Consider the following 17,626-nt stretch of genomic DNA (forward strand, 5'->3'; position numbering starts at 1 on the left):
TTTCAACAGGTAGAAAAAGCCATTGAAGTGTTCTGCGATCGTCACAACAAAACCGGAAAAAAGAACTGAAATTGACAGTTGCCTGTACTAGACATACTAAGGCATAGAAGCAACTATGTTTTTTCCAGCTTCTCTTTACAATCTGCTTGTGTAACTGGATATTTCTTTAGGCTTTAACATTAACCTTTTGACCGCACTATACCTCTGTGCAAAAGTTTGAAGATGTGGTTTTGTAGTACACTTTTGTTTTATGTCTATCTGTGGGAAGCGCAGCCTGTAAAGGCTAAGGAGCTTGTCACTGCATTTAAAAATGTCAGACCTCAACTAGATATCCGTTGTGTGGATTTAAGGTTTTCCAGGATCCCCAAATGCAAGCAGGAATATTCTATGTCATGATATCCATGGACATCCTACGATACAGTATATGATTTTTTGCTATGGCGATTCAGGTGTCTCGAACATGGTCACAAAATCTTAGTTTTTTTCTGTCAGAATTTTCAGAGCAGTGGCCCAAATAAGAAAGGCTGAGTTTAGTAAGAACAAATATTGGCCTTGTCAAAGTGACTAATGGGCATATTATTTCCACAATAGATTCCTAGGTCTTTTTTTCAAGGAGGACTCAGTGCCTTTACTCCTGAATCCCTCAGGAATCCCAAAAAGATATTTGGAAAGGTTGCCTCACCCACAACGTATTGTGGCACGCTTTTCATAGGCAGTCTATCCACACCGAAGTAGGCAAACTCCTTAGGTATGTTCTTACTGGATGATAGCGGGTATCCAGATGTACAGTAAAAATGTCTGAGGGTTTTTCCTTAGGGAATTCCCTGATATTATTGAAAGAGTTAAGGATGCTTGGCTAGGGTCAGTGATTCATCCATTCAGTGATTTTTGACTATTTGTGAACATATTACGTCATATAGACTATCTTTTTGGTATGATGCCAAGAAGTGTTTTTGATGATCTCTATATGATGAAGTAATCTGTAGTAATGTTGGGATGGCTTTGCATAAACACAAAGCTTTCTAAATATACAGGCAGATTATTTGATCTACTGCTGACTTCTGTTGTTTCTAAATTGTCCTATTTGGAAATAACGTAAGTGCATTGTTTTCAAGAATGATACAGCATTGTAAATAGCTCTTGACACTGCAAATTGCTCTGATTTGCACCAGCGTCTTTAGAATGCTCCCTCTAATTTAAACTAGGTGAAAAGAAATAGGCTGAATGCTCCTCTGGAAATATATTTTTATTACAAAATGGGGAATGCAAGTTCAAAAGACTCTTTACATGCCTTCGAATACCGTATCATGTGCAACATGACCTCACCAGGACCTATCAGCATGTGGGGGTGAATGGAATTAAGTAAGCAGGCTAAACGGGAAAATGCCAGTGTTCCCTACCTCTTGAAGAACTGGGACCCACCATCATCTGGAGGATTCTTAAAATTGGAAAAGGAGTGTATATTGAGGAAAAGGCATTTAATTTGTCTTTGGTTTGACGGCTGCGTCCGATCACAAGATCTCAGTCATATTACTCTGTATGGCTCAGTGAGAACCCGCATCATCCTTGTTGAAAAATTTTAGGACCATGGATAATGGCTTGTAATCCCTTCCTAATGCCAAGTGTTGAAAGCCTAGACATGGAGCAAAATCAGGGTAGGTGGAGAATAAATTTCTAAGTAATTCTGCTGTGGTGCTCGTTCTCTTGAACGACAAGGCCTTGTCGGGCCCTGCATGGTCCTCTTTTGATGCTTGGAAGCAAAAAAAGTTTCAACTGTACATTCCTAGGGAAGGAGACACGATCCTATGTATTCTTGGATGCTGGAACAAGGGGCACAAGTGGTGCAAGGCTAGTTGCTTGCGGCTGTTAGAAAAACGATGTGTTGTTAATAAATAGTTAATGGGCGTTAAAGATGACAACGTGTTGAGGCGGTTTCAGTATCTCCCCTCTCTGTGCAGTTTTTCCATTAAATTTAAATATAATTATTGAATTTGTACCAACATATGATGAAACCTACACGAGGTGTGCACGGATACCTCATTTGCAAGAGAATTTACTTTTGTCCGACTTTAGAGAGCTTGTCAGTAACGGAGATAAACTAAAAAAAATGCATGACTTAAAAAAAGAAACTTTGTTTAATTTAAAATTCAAGGCGTGAGAAATAACCTTGCCACTAGCCGCATGATAAACAACGCTTTCTGAATACCTGCTTGATAACTAAATAAAAGGTTACATTGTACAGTATTCCTTAAGAAGTAATTCGTTTCCACCAACGATGGGCTTAGTGTATTAGTTGAGGCCACTGACTAGTGTTTTAATTTTTATCCAGAATGAAGCAGAAACTTCATATTCAACGGATGAGAGTGAACAATCTTCGAGATCGCCGGCAAGTAAACCACCCACGCGTACCATTCCAAAGAACACCACCTGGAACTCCCATTTTTCTCCGTTTCCTTTGCCAGGCCTAGGAAGGGTATGCGATTTACAAGCACACTTATGTTCTGTCACTTTTACTGCCTTGTTAAAACGTAAGTCAAATGAATGTGTTGTGAAAAAGGTATTTTGTTGCAGTCAGCTGCTTTTTGTCCTCATGTTTTACTACCCTATACAAATAGTCAAATATTCTCTGCAAGGCCGATGCACTGGAGCTAGTACAACATAGGTGGAATATGCAGTTCTCAATCTCCTCCCCCAATTGCATGCATGTACCAGGAGGAGGCTTGCCCCACTGTCCTGGGCAGCTAGCCTAGTTTGTCCTGCATTTGACCATCCAGTATTCCGCTCTGGTGCCCCATTCTCCAAAAACATTGTGAACCATGTGGCTCTTAATGTGCTTTATGGTAGTACAGAGATAGAAAAATCTTACTTTTCTTTCCTCTGCTATTTCTAGGTCAGTATAGGCACGGAACAACATTTCAGACAGGGATCATTTTAGCAGTTATGCCTCATTCAGTGGGTATTTTTATGTTCCACTAGAGCCGTGGCTCTTAACCTTTTGATTTCTGTGGATCCCCAACTTGATAATTACTGAGAAACAACACCCCCACCTGAATCATTATTGGAATCCAGGGACCCCCACTGATTCATTACTGGAATGCTCTGGGCCCCTCCATGATTTGGATTGCAGAACAGTACGGAAAATACAGAAAAGAGCATTCACCATAGAAATATATGCTTTAATTAAATTCTTAAATATTTTAATCTTAGTGTGAAGGTTGGAGCTTTACTCAATTCAATTAAAGCCACTCATCGTTCATAATAAGTTCTATTGGATGCATTTGAACTGCTCCCAAAAATCAATCTGATACTAACTTAATTTTTAGCTTCCATTTTCAAATCCCTTCGCACTTGCAGAACGTTTTAAAATGTTCAGTTCTATATTTTGTTTCATTATTTTGTGCCTGTATTAATCCATTATAAATATTTAATTTTCTAAGCAGTTGCAGACCCACTGGGTAGGTTTTGTGGATCCCCAGGTGTCCCTGGACCACAGGTTAAGAATAGGTGTGGGTTTAACGTGCAGAATTACTGAAGAATTCCACAATAATATGCTTGAATTACAAAAGAAGAGTAATTCTGCATTTTTTGCTATTTCTTAGCGCAAAATGCACCCTTGTGTCCAAATTGAAGGTGAGGAAACATTTTGCCCTAAGAAATGGCGCTAAATGTTCTCTTGGGGTAGGATGTCTCCAACTTGCAGCTGCCATTTAGTGCTATTTTTCTAGCACAAAATGGAGGCAAGGGTACATTTTGCACGTAGAAACTGAGCTAAATGCTGCAGATTATGAAGTGTGAGGCCCCGCTTACAATCGCTGAGTGTGCTCTTGGGGTATGATTATTATTATTTTTTTTTTTTTTTTTTTTTACCCCATTGTACCCCCAATTACACAAGCAGGAGTGATTGCATAATTACCACAAATTCTGCATCAACTAGTAATGCTTACTTATCTAAATTAATCTAACGTAATGGAAAATCTGAACAGGCCTAGTTAACCCTTACACTGATAAGCCTTCTCACCCCTAACAACCTCCCCATGCTGAGCCCTTTTTTGGCTGTTGGGGGTAGATTGGGCTTTTTGGACACACAAGGTATGCACACCAAATTTGCGTCATTGATTTCCCACATCTTGGGGATTTTAAAGGTGCAGAGGGTTAGAGGAGTCCCCTGGAGGGAACTGAGAAAATAGGCAAAATATAGCAGCATTAAAAAAATAAATAAGGAATAAGTGCTCAACATAAACATGCCTATTTCTTTCTCTAAAAGTGGTACCCACAAACGGTTTGCTGTACTAAAGTCACTGTCCTCTCAGCTTTCAGGAACAGGAGCTTAAAAAAAAAGAAAACATTTGTACCACAGTTTTGCCATTTTTCTAAGAGGTAACCTATTTTCCCTATTGTTTGTGCTCTGACCTACTTCCAGTTTGTGGTGGAAACCGGGATAAAACCCTTGGCCGATCCAGAAAAGCTATAGATTTCTGAAAAATTGACAAATTCTGAATTCAGCAAGGGGTCCTATGTATAGATCCCTCATGACGTTCCCAAGGAAAATAACTGTTGGAAAAAATATATATTGAGAACAAATAGGAAAAAACGGTGTTGTGACAACATTTTCATCTGTAATTTTTTTGTCACAATGGCAGATTGACAACAGGAATATATCATAATATCGGCTAGATCCTTCTGGTTGCAGGGATATATAGGGTTTGTAGGTTGTTCAACAACCTAAGCTATGCAGAGCAAACAACTGAGCTGCACCACACAAAGGCTTTTTTATTGAGTAACGAGTATAGACCAGTTCTTATTGCAAAATAAGACAGAGTGAAAAATGGTATCAAGGAATCTTATGTATTTCTGAAATGGGCACAAGACATATAGTTTAGGAGCAGTGGTTATTTCTACATCTCTGAATCTCTGAATTTGTAGGTACCCATACTAGCGTCTAATTTGGAGGGTATTTTTCAAAATGTCATCTTTCTTATACACTGGCTTACATTTGAAAGGCACAAATGCAGCGAAATCCAGTTGGTAATAACAAATGTTGTACTATTCTATGCTCCTACAAGTCTCCTGATAAAAACAGTAGCTCACTTGTGTGGGTAAGCGTAGTGCCCGCGATAGGAAACAGTGCAAAACGGAACATGGACGCAGCACATTTTTCCACCCAAAACTGGCCCTCTTTTTCTGATGTGGGTAGCTCTACGGCGTGGGCTCTAGCTCAGCTGTCACCTAGGGAACCTAGCCAACCTGTACATTTCATAAAACTAGACACCTAAGGGTATCCAGTGTGGGCTGACTTTCGTGGCTCTCACCACCATTTTTTTTTTTTTTTTTTTTTTTCTTTTTTACCAAGAATCCCTTGCAAACCTAAAACTTTGACTTAAAAAAACATTTTCCTCACATTTCTGTGATAGAAATGTCTTGAATCTTCTATGAGCCACAAACCTCCTTCCACCAAGCATTCCTCTAAATCTGATGAAAATGGTACCTCACTTGTGTGGGTAGACCTAGTGCCAGTGACAGGAAATAGCCCAAAACGTAACATGGACGCAGCTCATTTTTCCAATGAAAACTGACCCTCTTTTTCTGATGTGGGTAGCTCCAGATTTTGGACCCTAGCTCAGCTGGCACCTAGGGAAAACTTGCCAAACTGTACATTTTTTTAAAAACTAAACATGAAGTGAAGTCCAGAATGGTGTGACTTGCGTGGATCCTATTAGATTTTCTTACCCACAACGCCCTGCAAACCTCAAACTTTTCCTGAAATCACACATTTTCCTTACATTTCTGTGATGGTAACTTCTGGAATCTGCAGGAATCCACAAAATTCTTACCACCCAGCATAGCCCCACCTGTGCCAATAAAAATGCTTCCCTCCTGCAGCCCTAGTGCAGCAGCAGGAAAAGATCAAACCAAGGGCAATGGGAGTGCTTGCGTTGAGACTCCTACTGTCCTCTGTTGTATCCATTCCTGTCGCTGGCATTGGGATGAGATCCTTTCGTCAAGGGAAGGTGGGGGCGAGGCGTTTGGCAGAAAGACTGTACCTGTATCGGGGGGAGGCATTGTCATGCCCATTCTGGACAGCGCTCACCCCTACACTAATAAATACAGAATCCCTAGTGCCTACCCATCTGCCCCGGGGGGTGGGGGGGGTTAGAAAGTCTGCCTGTTTTTTTTTTATTGGGTTGGGGGGCATTGACTGGAAGCCGTCACTCCTAAATTAATTGAATATACACTTCCCTGATATGCTAGTGGGCTTTCTGTTACCCTCACCGAGGGGGCAGATCTGAGGGCTATTGCCTCCTCTCCTCCCCCCCCCCCCTTCCCCAGGGGGAGCAGAAAGTCTGAACTGTGCCATTAAAAAAGCAGGAGGACCAAAAACCCTTGCCCAAGTGTCTGCCATCCCTCCCTGGTGTCTAGTGGAGTGGATCCCTACTTGGGGATTGCCCTCCCTGGGTGATCCCTACGTAGGGATCCACTTGGGGAAGGTACCATTGGAAAGTGGAGATTCGCCCCTTTTCAACTATACCGTTCCCATCTGGATCGGTGCTTCGAGGGCTCAGATAACCCCACGGAGCACCGATGCGGAGAAGGTGAAATGATCTGATCGACTCATTTCATGTTGGTCTTCAGGAAAATAACACGCTGATGTAATTTCCCTGAAAACACAGGAACAATGTCAGGAGATGTGGAAGCCCTCCCCAGCTCCAGAGGCGGTTTCTTTGTAAAGGAAATCCATCTGGGGCCCACAGCAGAGGTATTCCCAGTGCAGTGTACGTCCGATGGGTCCTGGCCGTCTGACACACAGAGCTGGTTAAGAACCACTGTACTAGAGGCCATCTGAATTATAGAAGGCAACTGTAGTAGTTTGTCGTTTTCATTTTGCTCTGATGCTTACAAGCATTGTCTATAAATATTCACACATGCTAAATCTTAACAGTTTTTACTTCAGCTTCTTCTCTCACTGCTCAACCCTGACAGCTGATGTTTGATTCACACAATCAAAGCAAATGCACTTTAATAAGGTGTGTAAGGAAATGCCTCCTTGGCATGGTTACCCCCTGACTTTTTGCCTTTGCTGATGCTATGTTGACAATTGAAAGTGTGCTGAGGCCTGCTAACCAGGCCCCAGCACCAGTGTTCTTTCCCTAACCTGTACTTTTGTATCCACAATTGGCAGACCCTGGCATCCAGATAAGTCCCTTGTAACTGGTACCTCTGGTACCAAGGGCCCTGATGCCAGGGAAGGTCTCTAAGGGCTGCAGCATGTATTATGCCACCCTAGAGACCCCTCACCCAGCAAAGACACACTGCTGACCAGCTTGTGTGTGCTGGTGAGAACAAAATGAGTAAGTCGACATGGCACTCCCCTCAGGGTGCCATGCCAGCCTCTCACTGCCTATGCAGTATAGGTAAGACACCCCTCTAGCAGGCCTTACAGCCCTAAGGCAGGGTGCACTATACCATAGGTGAGGGTACCAGTGCATGAGCACTGTGCCCCTACAGTGTCTAAGCAAAACCTTAGACATTGTAAGTGCAGGGTAGCCATAAGAGTATATGGTCTGGGAGTCTGTTTTACACGAACTCCACAGCACCATAATGGCTACACTGAAAACTGGGAAGTTTGGTATCAAACTTCTCAGCACAATAAATGCACACTGATGCCAGTGTACATTTTATTGCAAAATACACCCCAGAGGGCACCTTAGAGGTGCCCCCTGAAACTTAACCGACTGTCTGTGTAGGCTGACTAGTTCCAGCAGCCTGCCACACTAGAGACATGTTGCTGGCCCCATGGGGAGAGTGCCTTTGTCACTCTGAGGCCAGTAACAAAGCCTGCACTGGGTGGAGATGCTAACACCTCCCCCAGGCAGGAGCTGTAACACCTGGCGGTGAGCCTCAAAGGCTCACCCCTTTGTCACAGCACCGCAGGACACTCCAGCTAGTGGAGTTGCCCGCCCCCCTCCGACCCCGGCCCCCACTTTTGGCGGCAAGGCCGGAGAAAATAATGAGAATAACAAGGAGGAGTCACTGGCCAGTCAGGACAGCCCCTAAGGTGTCCTGAGCTGAGGTGACTCTAACTTTTAGAAATCCTCCATCTTGCAGATGGAGGATTCCCCCAATAGGGTTAGGATTGTGACCCCCTCCCCTTGGGAGGAGGCACAAAGAGGGTGTACCCACCCTCAGGGCTAGTAGCCATTGGCTACTAACCCCCCAGACCTAAACACGCCCTTAAATTTAGTATTTAAGGGCTACCCTGAACCCTAGAAAAATTAGATTCCTGCAACAACAAGAAGAAGGACTGCCTAGCTGAAAACCCCTGCAGAGGAAGACCTGAAGACAACAACTGCCTTGGCTCCAGAAACTCACCGGCCTGTCTCCTGCCTTCCAAAGAACTCTGCTCCAGCGACGCCTTCCAAAGGGACCAGCGACCTCTGAATCCTCTGAGGACTGCCCTGCTTCGACGACGACAAGAAACTCCTGAGGACAGCGGACCTGCTCCAAAAAGACTGCAACTTTATCCAAAGGAGCAGCTTTAAAGAACCCTGCAATCTCCCCGCAAGAAGCGTGAGACTTGCAACACTGCACCCGGCGACCCCGACTCGGCTGGTGGAGAACCAACACCTCAGGGAGGACCCCCGGACCACTCTACGACTGTGAGTACCAAAACCTGTCCCCCCTGAGCCCCCACAGCGCCGCCTGCAGAGGGAATCCCGAGGCTTCCCCTGACCGCGACTCTCTGAAACCTAAGTCCCGACGCCTGGAAAAGACCCTGCACCCGCAGCCCCCAGGACCTGAAGGACCGGACTTTCCCTGTAGAAGTGACCCCCAGGAGTCCCTCTCCCTTGCCCAAGTGGAGGTTTCCCCGAGGAAGCCCCCCCCTTGCCTGCCTGCAGCGCTGAAGAGATCCCTTGATCTCTCATTGACTTCCATTGCGAACCCGACGCTTGTTCTAACACTGCACCCGGCCGCCCCTGCGCCGCTGAGGGTGAAATTTCTGTGTGGGCTTGTGTCCCCCCCGGTGCCCTACAAAACCCCCCTGGTCTGCCCTCCGAAGACGCGGGTACTTACCTGCTGGCAGACTGGAACCGGGGCACCCCCTTCTCTCCATTGAAGCCTATGCGTTTTGGGCACCACTTTGAACTCTGCACCTGACCGGCCCTGAGCTGCTGGTGTGGTAACTTTGGGGTTGCTCTGAACCCCCAACGGTGGGCTACCTTGGACCAAGAACTGAACCCTGTAAGTGTCTTACTTACCTGGTAAAACTAACAAAAACTTCCCTCCCCCAGGAACTGTGAAAATTGCACTAAGTGTCCACTTTTAAAATAGCTATTTGTGAATAACTTGAAAAGTATACATGCAATTGAAATGATTCAAAGTTCCTAATGTACTTACCTGCAATACCTTTCAAACAAGATATTACATGTTAAATTTGAACCTGTGGTTCTTAAAATAAACTAAGAAAAGATATTTTTCTATAACAAAACCTATTGGCTGGATTTGTCTCTGAGTGTGTGTAGGAAGTTGGCTCTGTATGTGCTATTTCAAAGTAAGGAATAGCATGCACAGAGTCCAAGGGTTCCCCTTAGAGGTAAAATAGTGGTAAAAAGAGATAATACTAATGCTCTATTTTGTGGTAGTGTGGTCGAGCAGTAGGCTTATCCAAGGAGTAGTGTTAAGCATTTGTTGTACATACACATAGACAATAAATGAGGTACACACACTCAGAGACAAATCCAGCCAATAGGTTTTGTACAGAAAAATATCTTTTCTTAGTTTATTTTAAGAACCACAGGTTCAAATTTAACATGTAATATCTTGTTTGAAAGGTATTGCAGGTAAGTACATTAGGAACTTTGAATCATTTCAATTGCATGTATACTTTTCAAGTTATTCACAAATAGCTATTTCAAAAGTGGACACAGTGCAATTTTCACAGTTCCTGGGGGAGGTAAGTTTTTGTTAGTTTTACCAGGTAAGTACGACACTTACAGGGTTCAGTTCTTGGTCCAAGGTAGCCCACCGTTGGGGGTTCAGAGCAACCCCAAAGTTACCACACCAGCAGCTCAGGGCCGGTCAGGTGCAGAGTTCAAAGTGGTGCCCAAAACTCATAGGCTCCAATGGAGAGAAGGGGGTGCCCCGGTTCCAGTCTGCCAGCAGGTAAGTACCCGCGTCTTCGGAGGGCAGACCAGGGGGGTTTTGTAGGGCACCGGGGGGGACACAAGCCCACACAGAAATTTCACCCTCAGCGGCGCGGGGGCGGCCGGGTGCAGTGTTAGAACAAGCGTCGGGTTCGCAATGGAAGTCAATGAGAGATCAAGGGATCTCTTCAGCGCTGCAGGCAGGCAAGGGGGGGCTTCCTCGGGAAAACCTCCACTTGGGCAAGGGAGAGGGACTCCTGGGGGTCACTTCTGCAGTGAAAGTCCGGTCCTTCAGGTCCTGGGGGCTGCGGGTGCAGGGTCTTTTCCAGGCGTCGGGACTTAGGTTTCAGAGAGTTGCGGTCAGGGGAAGCCTTGGGATTCCCTCTGCAGGCGGCGCTGTGGGGGCTCAGGGGGGACAGGTTTTGGTACTCACAGTCGTAGAGTAGTCCGGGGGTCCTCCCTGAGGTGTTGGTTCTCCACCAGCCGAGTCGGGGTCGCCGGGTGCAGTGTTGCAAGTCTCACGCTTCTTGCGGGGAGATTGCAGGGGTCTTTAAAGCTGCTCCTTTGGATAAAGTTGCAGTCTTTTTGGAGCAGGTCCGCTGTCCTCGGGAGTTTCTTGTCGTCGAAGTAGGGCAGTCCTCAGAGGATTCAGAGGTCGCTGGTCCCTTTGGAAGGCGTCGCTGGAGCAGAGTTCTTTGGAAGGCAGGAGACAGGCCGGTGAGTTTCTGGAGCCAAGGCAGTTGTTGTCTTCTGGTCTTCATCTGCAGGGGTTTTCAGCTAGGCAGTCCTTCTTCTTGTAGTTGCAGGAATCTAAATTCTTAGGTTCAGGGAAGCCCTTAAATACTAAATTTAATGGCGTGTTTAGGTCTAGGGGGTTAGTAGCCAATGGCTACTAGCCCTGAGGGTGGGTACACCCTCTTTGTGCCTCCTCCCAAGGGGAGGGGGTCACATCCCTAATCCTATTGGGGGAATCCTCCATCTGCAAGATGGAGGATTTCTAAAAGTTAGTCACCTCAGCTCAGGACACCTTAGGGGCTGTCCTGACTGGTCAGTGACTCCTCCTTGTTTTTCTCATTATCTCTCCTGGACTTGCCGCCAAAAGTGGGGGCTGGGTCCGGGAGGTGGGCATCTCCACTAGCTGGAGTGCCCTGGGGCATTGTAACACGAAGCTTGAGCCTTTGAAGCTCACTGCTAGGTGTTACAGTTCCTGTAGGGGGGAGGTGTGAAGCACCTCCACCCAGAGCAGGCTTTGTTTCTGTCCTCAGAGAGCACAAAGGCTCTCACCGCATGAGGTCAGACACTCGTCTCTCAGCAGCAGGCTGGCACAGACCAGTCAGTCCTGCACTGATCAATTGGGTAAAATACAGGGGGTATCTCTAAGATGCCCTCTGTGTGCATTTTTTAATAAATCCAACACTGGCATCAGTGTGGGTTTATTATTCTGAGAAGTTTGATACTAAACGTCCCAGTATTCAGTGTAGCCATTATGGAGCTGTGGAGTTCGTTTTTGACAGACTCCCAGCCCATATACTCTTATGGCTACCCTGCACTTACAATGTCTAAGGTTTTGCTTAGACACTGTAGGGGCATAGTGCTCATGCACATATGCCCTCACCTGTGGTATAGTGCACCCTGCCTTAGGGCTGTAAGGCCTACTAGAGGGGTGACTTACCTATGCCACAGGCAGTGGGAGGTTGGCATGGCACCCTGAGGGGAGTGCCATGTCGACTTAGTCATTTTCTCCCCACCAGCACACACAAGCTGGCAAGCAGTGTGTCTGTGCTGAGTGAGGGGTCCCTAGGGTGGCATAAGACATGCTGCAGCCCTTAGAGACCTTCCCTGGCATCAGGGCCCTTGGTACCAGGGGTACCAGTTACAAGGGACTTACCTAGGTGCCAGGGTTGTGCCAATTGTGGAAACAATGGTACATTTTAGGTGAAAGAACACTGGTGCTGGGGCCTGGTTAGCAGGGTCCCAGCACACTTCTCAGTCAAGTCAGCATCAGTATCAGGCAAAAAGTGGGGGGTAACTGCAACAGGGAGCCATTTCTTTACAGTGTGTGTACCTCATTTATTGTCTGTGTATGTACAATGTAGGAAGTTGGCTCTGTATGTGCTATTTCAAAGTAAGGAATAGCATGCACAGAGTCCAAGGGTTCCCCTTAGAGGTAAAATAGTGGTAAAAATAGATAATACTAATGCTCTATTTTGTGGTAGTGTGGTCGAGCAGTAGGCTTATCCAAGGAGTAGTGTTAAGCATTTGTTGTACATACACATAGACAATAAATGAGGTACACACACTCAGAGACAAATCCAGCCAATAGGTTTTTATATAGAAAAATATCTTTTCTTAGTTTATTTTAGGAACCACAGGTTCAAATTCTACATGTAATATCTCATTCGAAAGGTATTGCAGGTAAGTACTTTAGGAACTTCAAATCATCAAAATTGCATGTATACTTTTCAAGTTATTGACAAATAGCTGTTTTAAAAGTGGACACTTAGTGCAATTTTCACAGTTCCTAGGGGAGGTAAGTATTTGTTAGGTTAACCAGGTAAGTAAGACACTTACAGGGCTTAGTTCTTGGTCCAAGGTAGCCCACCGTTGGGGGTTCAGAGCAACCCCAAAGTCACCACACCAGCAGCTCAGGGCCGGTCAGGTGCAGAGTTCAAAGTGGTGCCCAAAACGCATAGGCTAGAATGGAGAGAAGGGGGTGCCCCGGTTCCGGTCTGCTTGCAGGTAAGTACCCGCGTCTTCGGAGGGCAGACCAGGGGGGTTTTGTAGGGCACCGGGGGGGACACAAGTCCACACAGAAATTTCACCCTCAGCAGCGCGGGGGCGGCCGGGTGCAGTGTAGAAGCAAGCGTCGGGTTTTCAATGTTAGTCTATGAGAGATCTCGGGATCTCTTCAGCGCTGCAGGCAGGCAAGGGGGGGATTCCTCGGGGAAACCTCCACTTGGGCAAGGGAGAGGGACTCCTGGGGGTCACTTCTCCAGTGAAAGTCCGGTCCTTCAGGTCCTGGGGGCTGCGGGTGCAGGGTCTCTCCCAGGCGTCGGGACTTTAGGTTCAAAGAGTCGCGGTCAGGGGAAGCCTCGGGATTCCCTCTGCAGGCGGCGCTGTGGGGGCTCAGGGGGGACAGGTTTTGGTACTCACAGTATCAGAGTAGTCCTGGGGTCCCTCCTGAGGTGTTGGATCGCCACCAGCCGCGTCGGGGTCGCCGGGTGCAGTGTTGCAAGTCTCACGCTTCTTGCGGGGAGCTTGCAGGGTTCTTTAAAGCTGCTGGAAACAAAGTTGCAGCTTTTCTTGGAGCAGGTCCGCTGTCCTCGGGAGTTTCTTGTCTTTTCGAAGCAGGGGCAGTCCTCAGAGGATGTCGAGGTCGCTGGTCCCTTTGGAAGGCGTCGCTGGAGCAGGATCTTTGGAAGGCAGGAGACAGGCCGGTGAGTTTCTGGAGCCAAGGCAGTTGTCGTCTTCTGGTCTTCCTCTGCAGGGGTTTTTCAGCTAGGCAGTCCTTCTTCTTGTAGTTGCAGGAATCTAATTTTCTAGGGTTCAGGGTAGCCCTTAAATACTAAATTTAAGGGCGTGTTTAGGTCTGGGGGGTTAGTAGCCAATGGCTACTAGCCCTGAGGGTGGGTACACCCTCTTTATGCCTCCTCCCAAGGGGAGGGGGTCACAATCCTAACCCTATTGGGGGAATCCTCCATCTGCAAGATGGAGGATTTCTAAAAGTTAGAGTCACCTCAGCTCAGGACACCTTAGGGGCTGTCCTGACTGGCCAGTGACTCCTCCTTGTTATTCTCATTATTTTCTCCGGCCTTGCCGCCAAAAGTGGGGGCCGGGCCGGAGGGGGCGGGCAACTCCACTAGCTGGAGTGTCCTGCTGGGTTGGCACAAAGGAGGTGAGCCTTTGAGGCTCACCGCCAGGTGTGACAATTCCTGCCTGGGAGAGGTGTTAGCATCTCCACCCAGTGCAGGCTTTGTTACTGGCCTCAGAGTGACAAAGGCACTCTCCCCATGGGGCCAGCAACATGTCTCGGTTTGTGGCAGGCTGCTAAAACTAGTCAGCCTACACAGATAGTCGGTTAAGTTTCAGGGGGCACCTCTAAGGTGCCCTCTGGGGTGTATTTTACAATAAAATGTACACTGGCATCAGTGTGCATTTATTGTGCTGAGAAGTTTGATACCAAACTTCCCAGTTTTCAGTGTAGCCATTATGGTGCTGTGGAGTTCGTGTTTGACAGACTCCCAGACCATATACTCTTATGGCTACCCTGCACTTACAATGTCTAAGGTTTTGTTTAGACACTGTAGGGGTACCCTGCTCATGCACTGGTACCCTCACCTATGGTATAGTGCACCCTGCCTTAGGGCTGTAAGGCCTGCTAGAGGGGTGTCTTACCTATACTGCATAGGCAGTGAGAGGCTGGCATGGCACCCTGAGGGGAGTGCCATGTCGACTTACTCGTTTTGTCCTCACTAGCACACACAAGCTGGCAAGCAGTGTGTCTGTGCTGAGTGAGAGGTCTCCAGGGTGGCATAAGACATGCTGCAGCCCTTAGAGACCTTCCTTGGCATCAGGGCCCTTGGTACTAGAAGTACCAGTTACAAGGGACTTATCTGGATGCCAGGGTCTGCCAATTGTGGATACAAAAGTACAGGTTAGGGAAAGAACACTGGTGCTGGGGCCTGGTTAGCAGGCCTCAGCACACTTTCAATTGTAAACATAGCATCAGCAAAGGCAAAAAGTCAGGGGGCAACCATGCCAAGGAGGCATTTCCTTACACAACCCCCCCCCAAACGAAAGAGGATGAGACTAACCTTTCCCAAGAGAGTCTTCATTTTCTAAGTGGAAGAACCTGGAAAGGCCATCTGCATTGGCATGGGCAGTCCCAGGTCTGTGTTCCACTATAAAGTCCATTCCCTGTAGGGAGATGGACCACCTCAACAGTTTAGGATTTTCACCTTTCATTTGCATCAGCCATTTGAGAGGTCTGTGGTCGGTTTGAACTAGGAAGTGAGTCCCAAAGAGGTATGGTCTCAGCTTCTTCAGGGACCAAACCACAGCAAAGGCCTCCCTCTCAATGGCACTCCAACGCTGCTCCCTGGGGAGTAACCTCCTGCTAATGAAAGCAACAGGCTGGTCAAGGCCATCATCATTTGTTTGGGACAAAACTGCCCCTATCCCATGTTCAGAGGCATCAGTCTGCACAATGAACTGCTTAGAATAATCTGGAGCTTTGAGAACTGGTGCTGAGCACATTGCCTGTTTCAGGGTGTCAAAGGCCTGTTGGCATTCCACAGTCCAGTTCACTTTCTTGGGCATTTTCTTGGAGGTGAGTTCAGTGAGGGCTGTCACAATGGATCCATATCCCTTCACAAACCTCCTGTAATACCCAGTCAAGCCAAGGAATGCCCTGACTTGAGTCTGGGTTTTTGGAGCTACCCAGTCCAGAATAGTCTGGATCTTGGGTTGGAGTGGCTGAACTTGGCCTCCACCTACAAGGTGTCCCAAGTAAACCACAGTTCCCTGCCCTATCTGGCATTTGGATGCCTTGATAGAGAGGCCTGCAGATTGCAGAGCCTTCAAAACCTTCCTCAGGTGGACCAGGTGATCCTGCCAGGTGGAGCTAAAGACAGCAATATCATCAAGATAAGCTGTGCTAAAGGACTCCAAGCCAGCAAGGACTTGATTCACCAACCTTTGGAAGGTGGCAGGGGCATTCTTTAAACCAAAGGGCATAACAGTAAACTGATAATGCCCATCAGGTGTGGAGAATGCTGTCTTTTCTTTTGCTCCAGGTGCCATTTTTATTTGCCAGTACCCTGCTGTCAAGTCAAAGGTACTTAGAAATTTGGCAGCACCTAATTTATCAATGAGCTCATCAGCTCTTGGAATTGGATGAGCATCTGTCTTGGTGACAGAATTGAGCCCTCTGTAGTCCACACAAAACCTCATCTCTTTCTTTCCATCTGTGGTGTGAGGTTTGGGGACTAAGACCACTGGGCTAGCCCAGGGGCTGTCAGAGCGCTCAATGACTCCCAATTCCAGCATCTTGTGGACTTCCACCTTGATGCTTTCCTTAACATGGTCAGACTGTCTGAAGATTTTGTTCTTGACAGGCATGCTGTCTCCTGTGTCCACATCATGGGTACACAGGTGTGTCTGACCAGGGGTTAGGGAGAAAAGCTCAGGAAACTGTTGTAGGACTCTCCTACAATCAGCCTGCTGTTGGCTAGAGAGGGTGTCTGAGTAGATCACTCCATCTACTGTGCCATCTTTTGGGTCTGATGACAGAAGATCAGGGAGAGGTTCACTCTCTGCCTCCTGATCCTCATCTGTTACCATTAACAGATTCACATCAGCCCTGTCATGGAAGAGCTTAAGGCGGTTCACATGGATCACCCTCTTGGGGCTCCTGCTTGTGCCCAGGTCCACCAGGTAGGTGACCTGACTCTTCCTCTCTAGCACTGGGTAAGGGCCACTCCATTTGTCCTGGAGTGCCCTGGGAGCCACAGGCTCCAGAACCCAGACTTTCTGCCCTGGTTGGAACTCAACCAGTGCAGCCTTTTGGTCATACCAAAACTTCTGGAGTTGTTGGCTGGCCTCAAGGTTTTTGGTTGCCTTTTCCATGTACTCTGCCATTCTAGAGCGAAGGCCAAGTACATAGTCCACTATGTCCTGTTTAGGCTCATGGAGAGGTCTCTCCCAGCCTTCTTTAACAAGGGCAAGTGGTCCCCTTACAGGATGACCAAACAGAAGTTCAAAGGGTGAGAACCCTACTCCCTTCTGTGGTACCTCCCTGTAAGCGAAAAGCAGACATGGCAGGAGGACATCCCATCTCCTTTTGAGTTTTTCTGGGAGCCCCATGATCATGCCCTTTAATGTCTTGTTGAATCTCTCAACTAAGCCATTAGTTTGTGGATGGTAAGGTGTAGTGAATTTATAAGTCACTCCACACTCATTCCACATGTGCTTTAGGTATGCTGACATGAAGTTGGTACCTCTGTCAGACACCACCTCCTTAGGGAAACCCACTCTGGTAAAGATACCAATGAGGGCCTTGGCTACTGCAGGGGCAGTAGTCGACCTAAGGGGAATAGCTTCAGGATACCTGGTAGCATGATCCACTACTACCAGGATATACATATTTCCTGAGGCTGTGGGAGGTTCCAGTGGACCAACTATGTCCACACCCACTCTTTCAAAGGGCACCCCCACCACAGGAAGTGGAATGAGGGGGGCCTTTGGATGCCCACCTGTCTTACCACTGGCTTGACAGGTGGGGCAGGAGAGGCAAAACTCCTTAACCATGCTGGACATATTGGGCCAGTAGAAGTGGTTGACTAACCTCTCCCACGTCTTGGTTTGTCCCAAATGTCCAGCAAGGGGAATGTCATGGGCCAATGTTAGGATGAACTCTCTGAACAGCTGAGGCACTACCACTCTCCTAGTGGCACCAGGTTTGGGGTCTCTGGCCTCAGTGTACAGGA

The 17,626-nt window shown here is 47.2% G+C and overlaps 1 protein-coding gene across 2 annotated transcripts in view; it reads left to right on the forward strand.

Moving 5' to 3' along the window:
• LOC138284934 (survival of motor neuron protein-like) overlaps positions 1-17,626 on the forward strand; it is a 347,932-nt gene that overhangs the window by 79,119 nt on the left and 251,187 nt on the right. For both annotated transcript variants that reach the window (XM_069224276.1, XM_069224285.1), the window contains exon 5: positions 2,330-2,473. In XM_069224276.1, the coding sequence (XP_069080377.1) occupies positions 2,330-2,473 (144 nt within the window). The remainder of the gene's footprint in view (positions 1-2,329; positions 2,474-17,626) is intronic.

Source organism: Pleurodeles waltl, chromosome 1_1, assembly GCF_031143425.1.
Source record: "Pleurodeles waltl isolate 20211129_DDA chromosome 1_1, aPleWal1.hap1.20221129, whole genome shotgun sequence".
NCBI classification, from domain to species: domain Eukaryota; kingdom Metazoa; phylum Chordata; class Amphibia; order Caudata; family Salamandridae; genus Pleurodeles; species Pleurodeles waltl.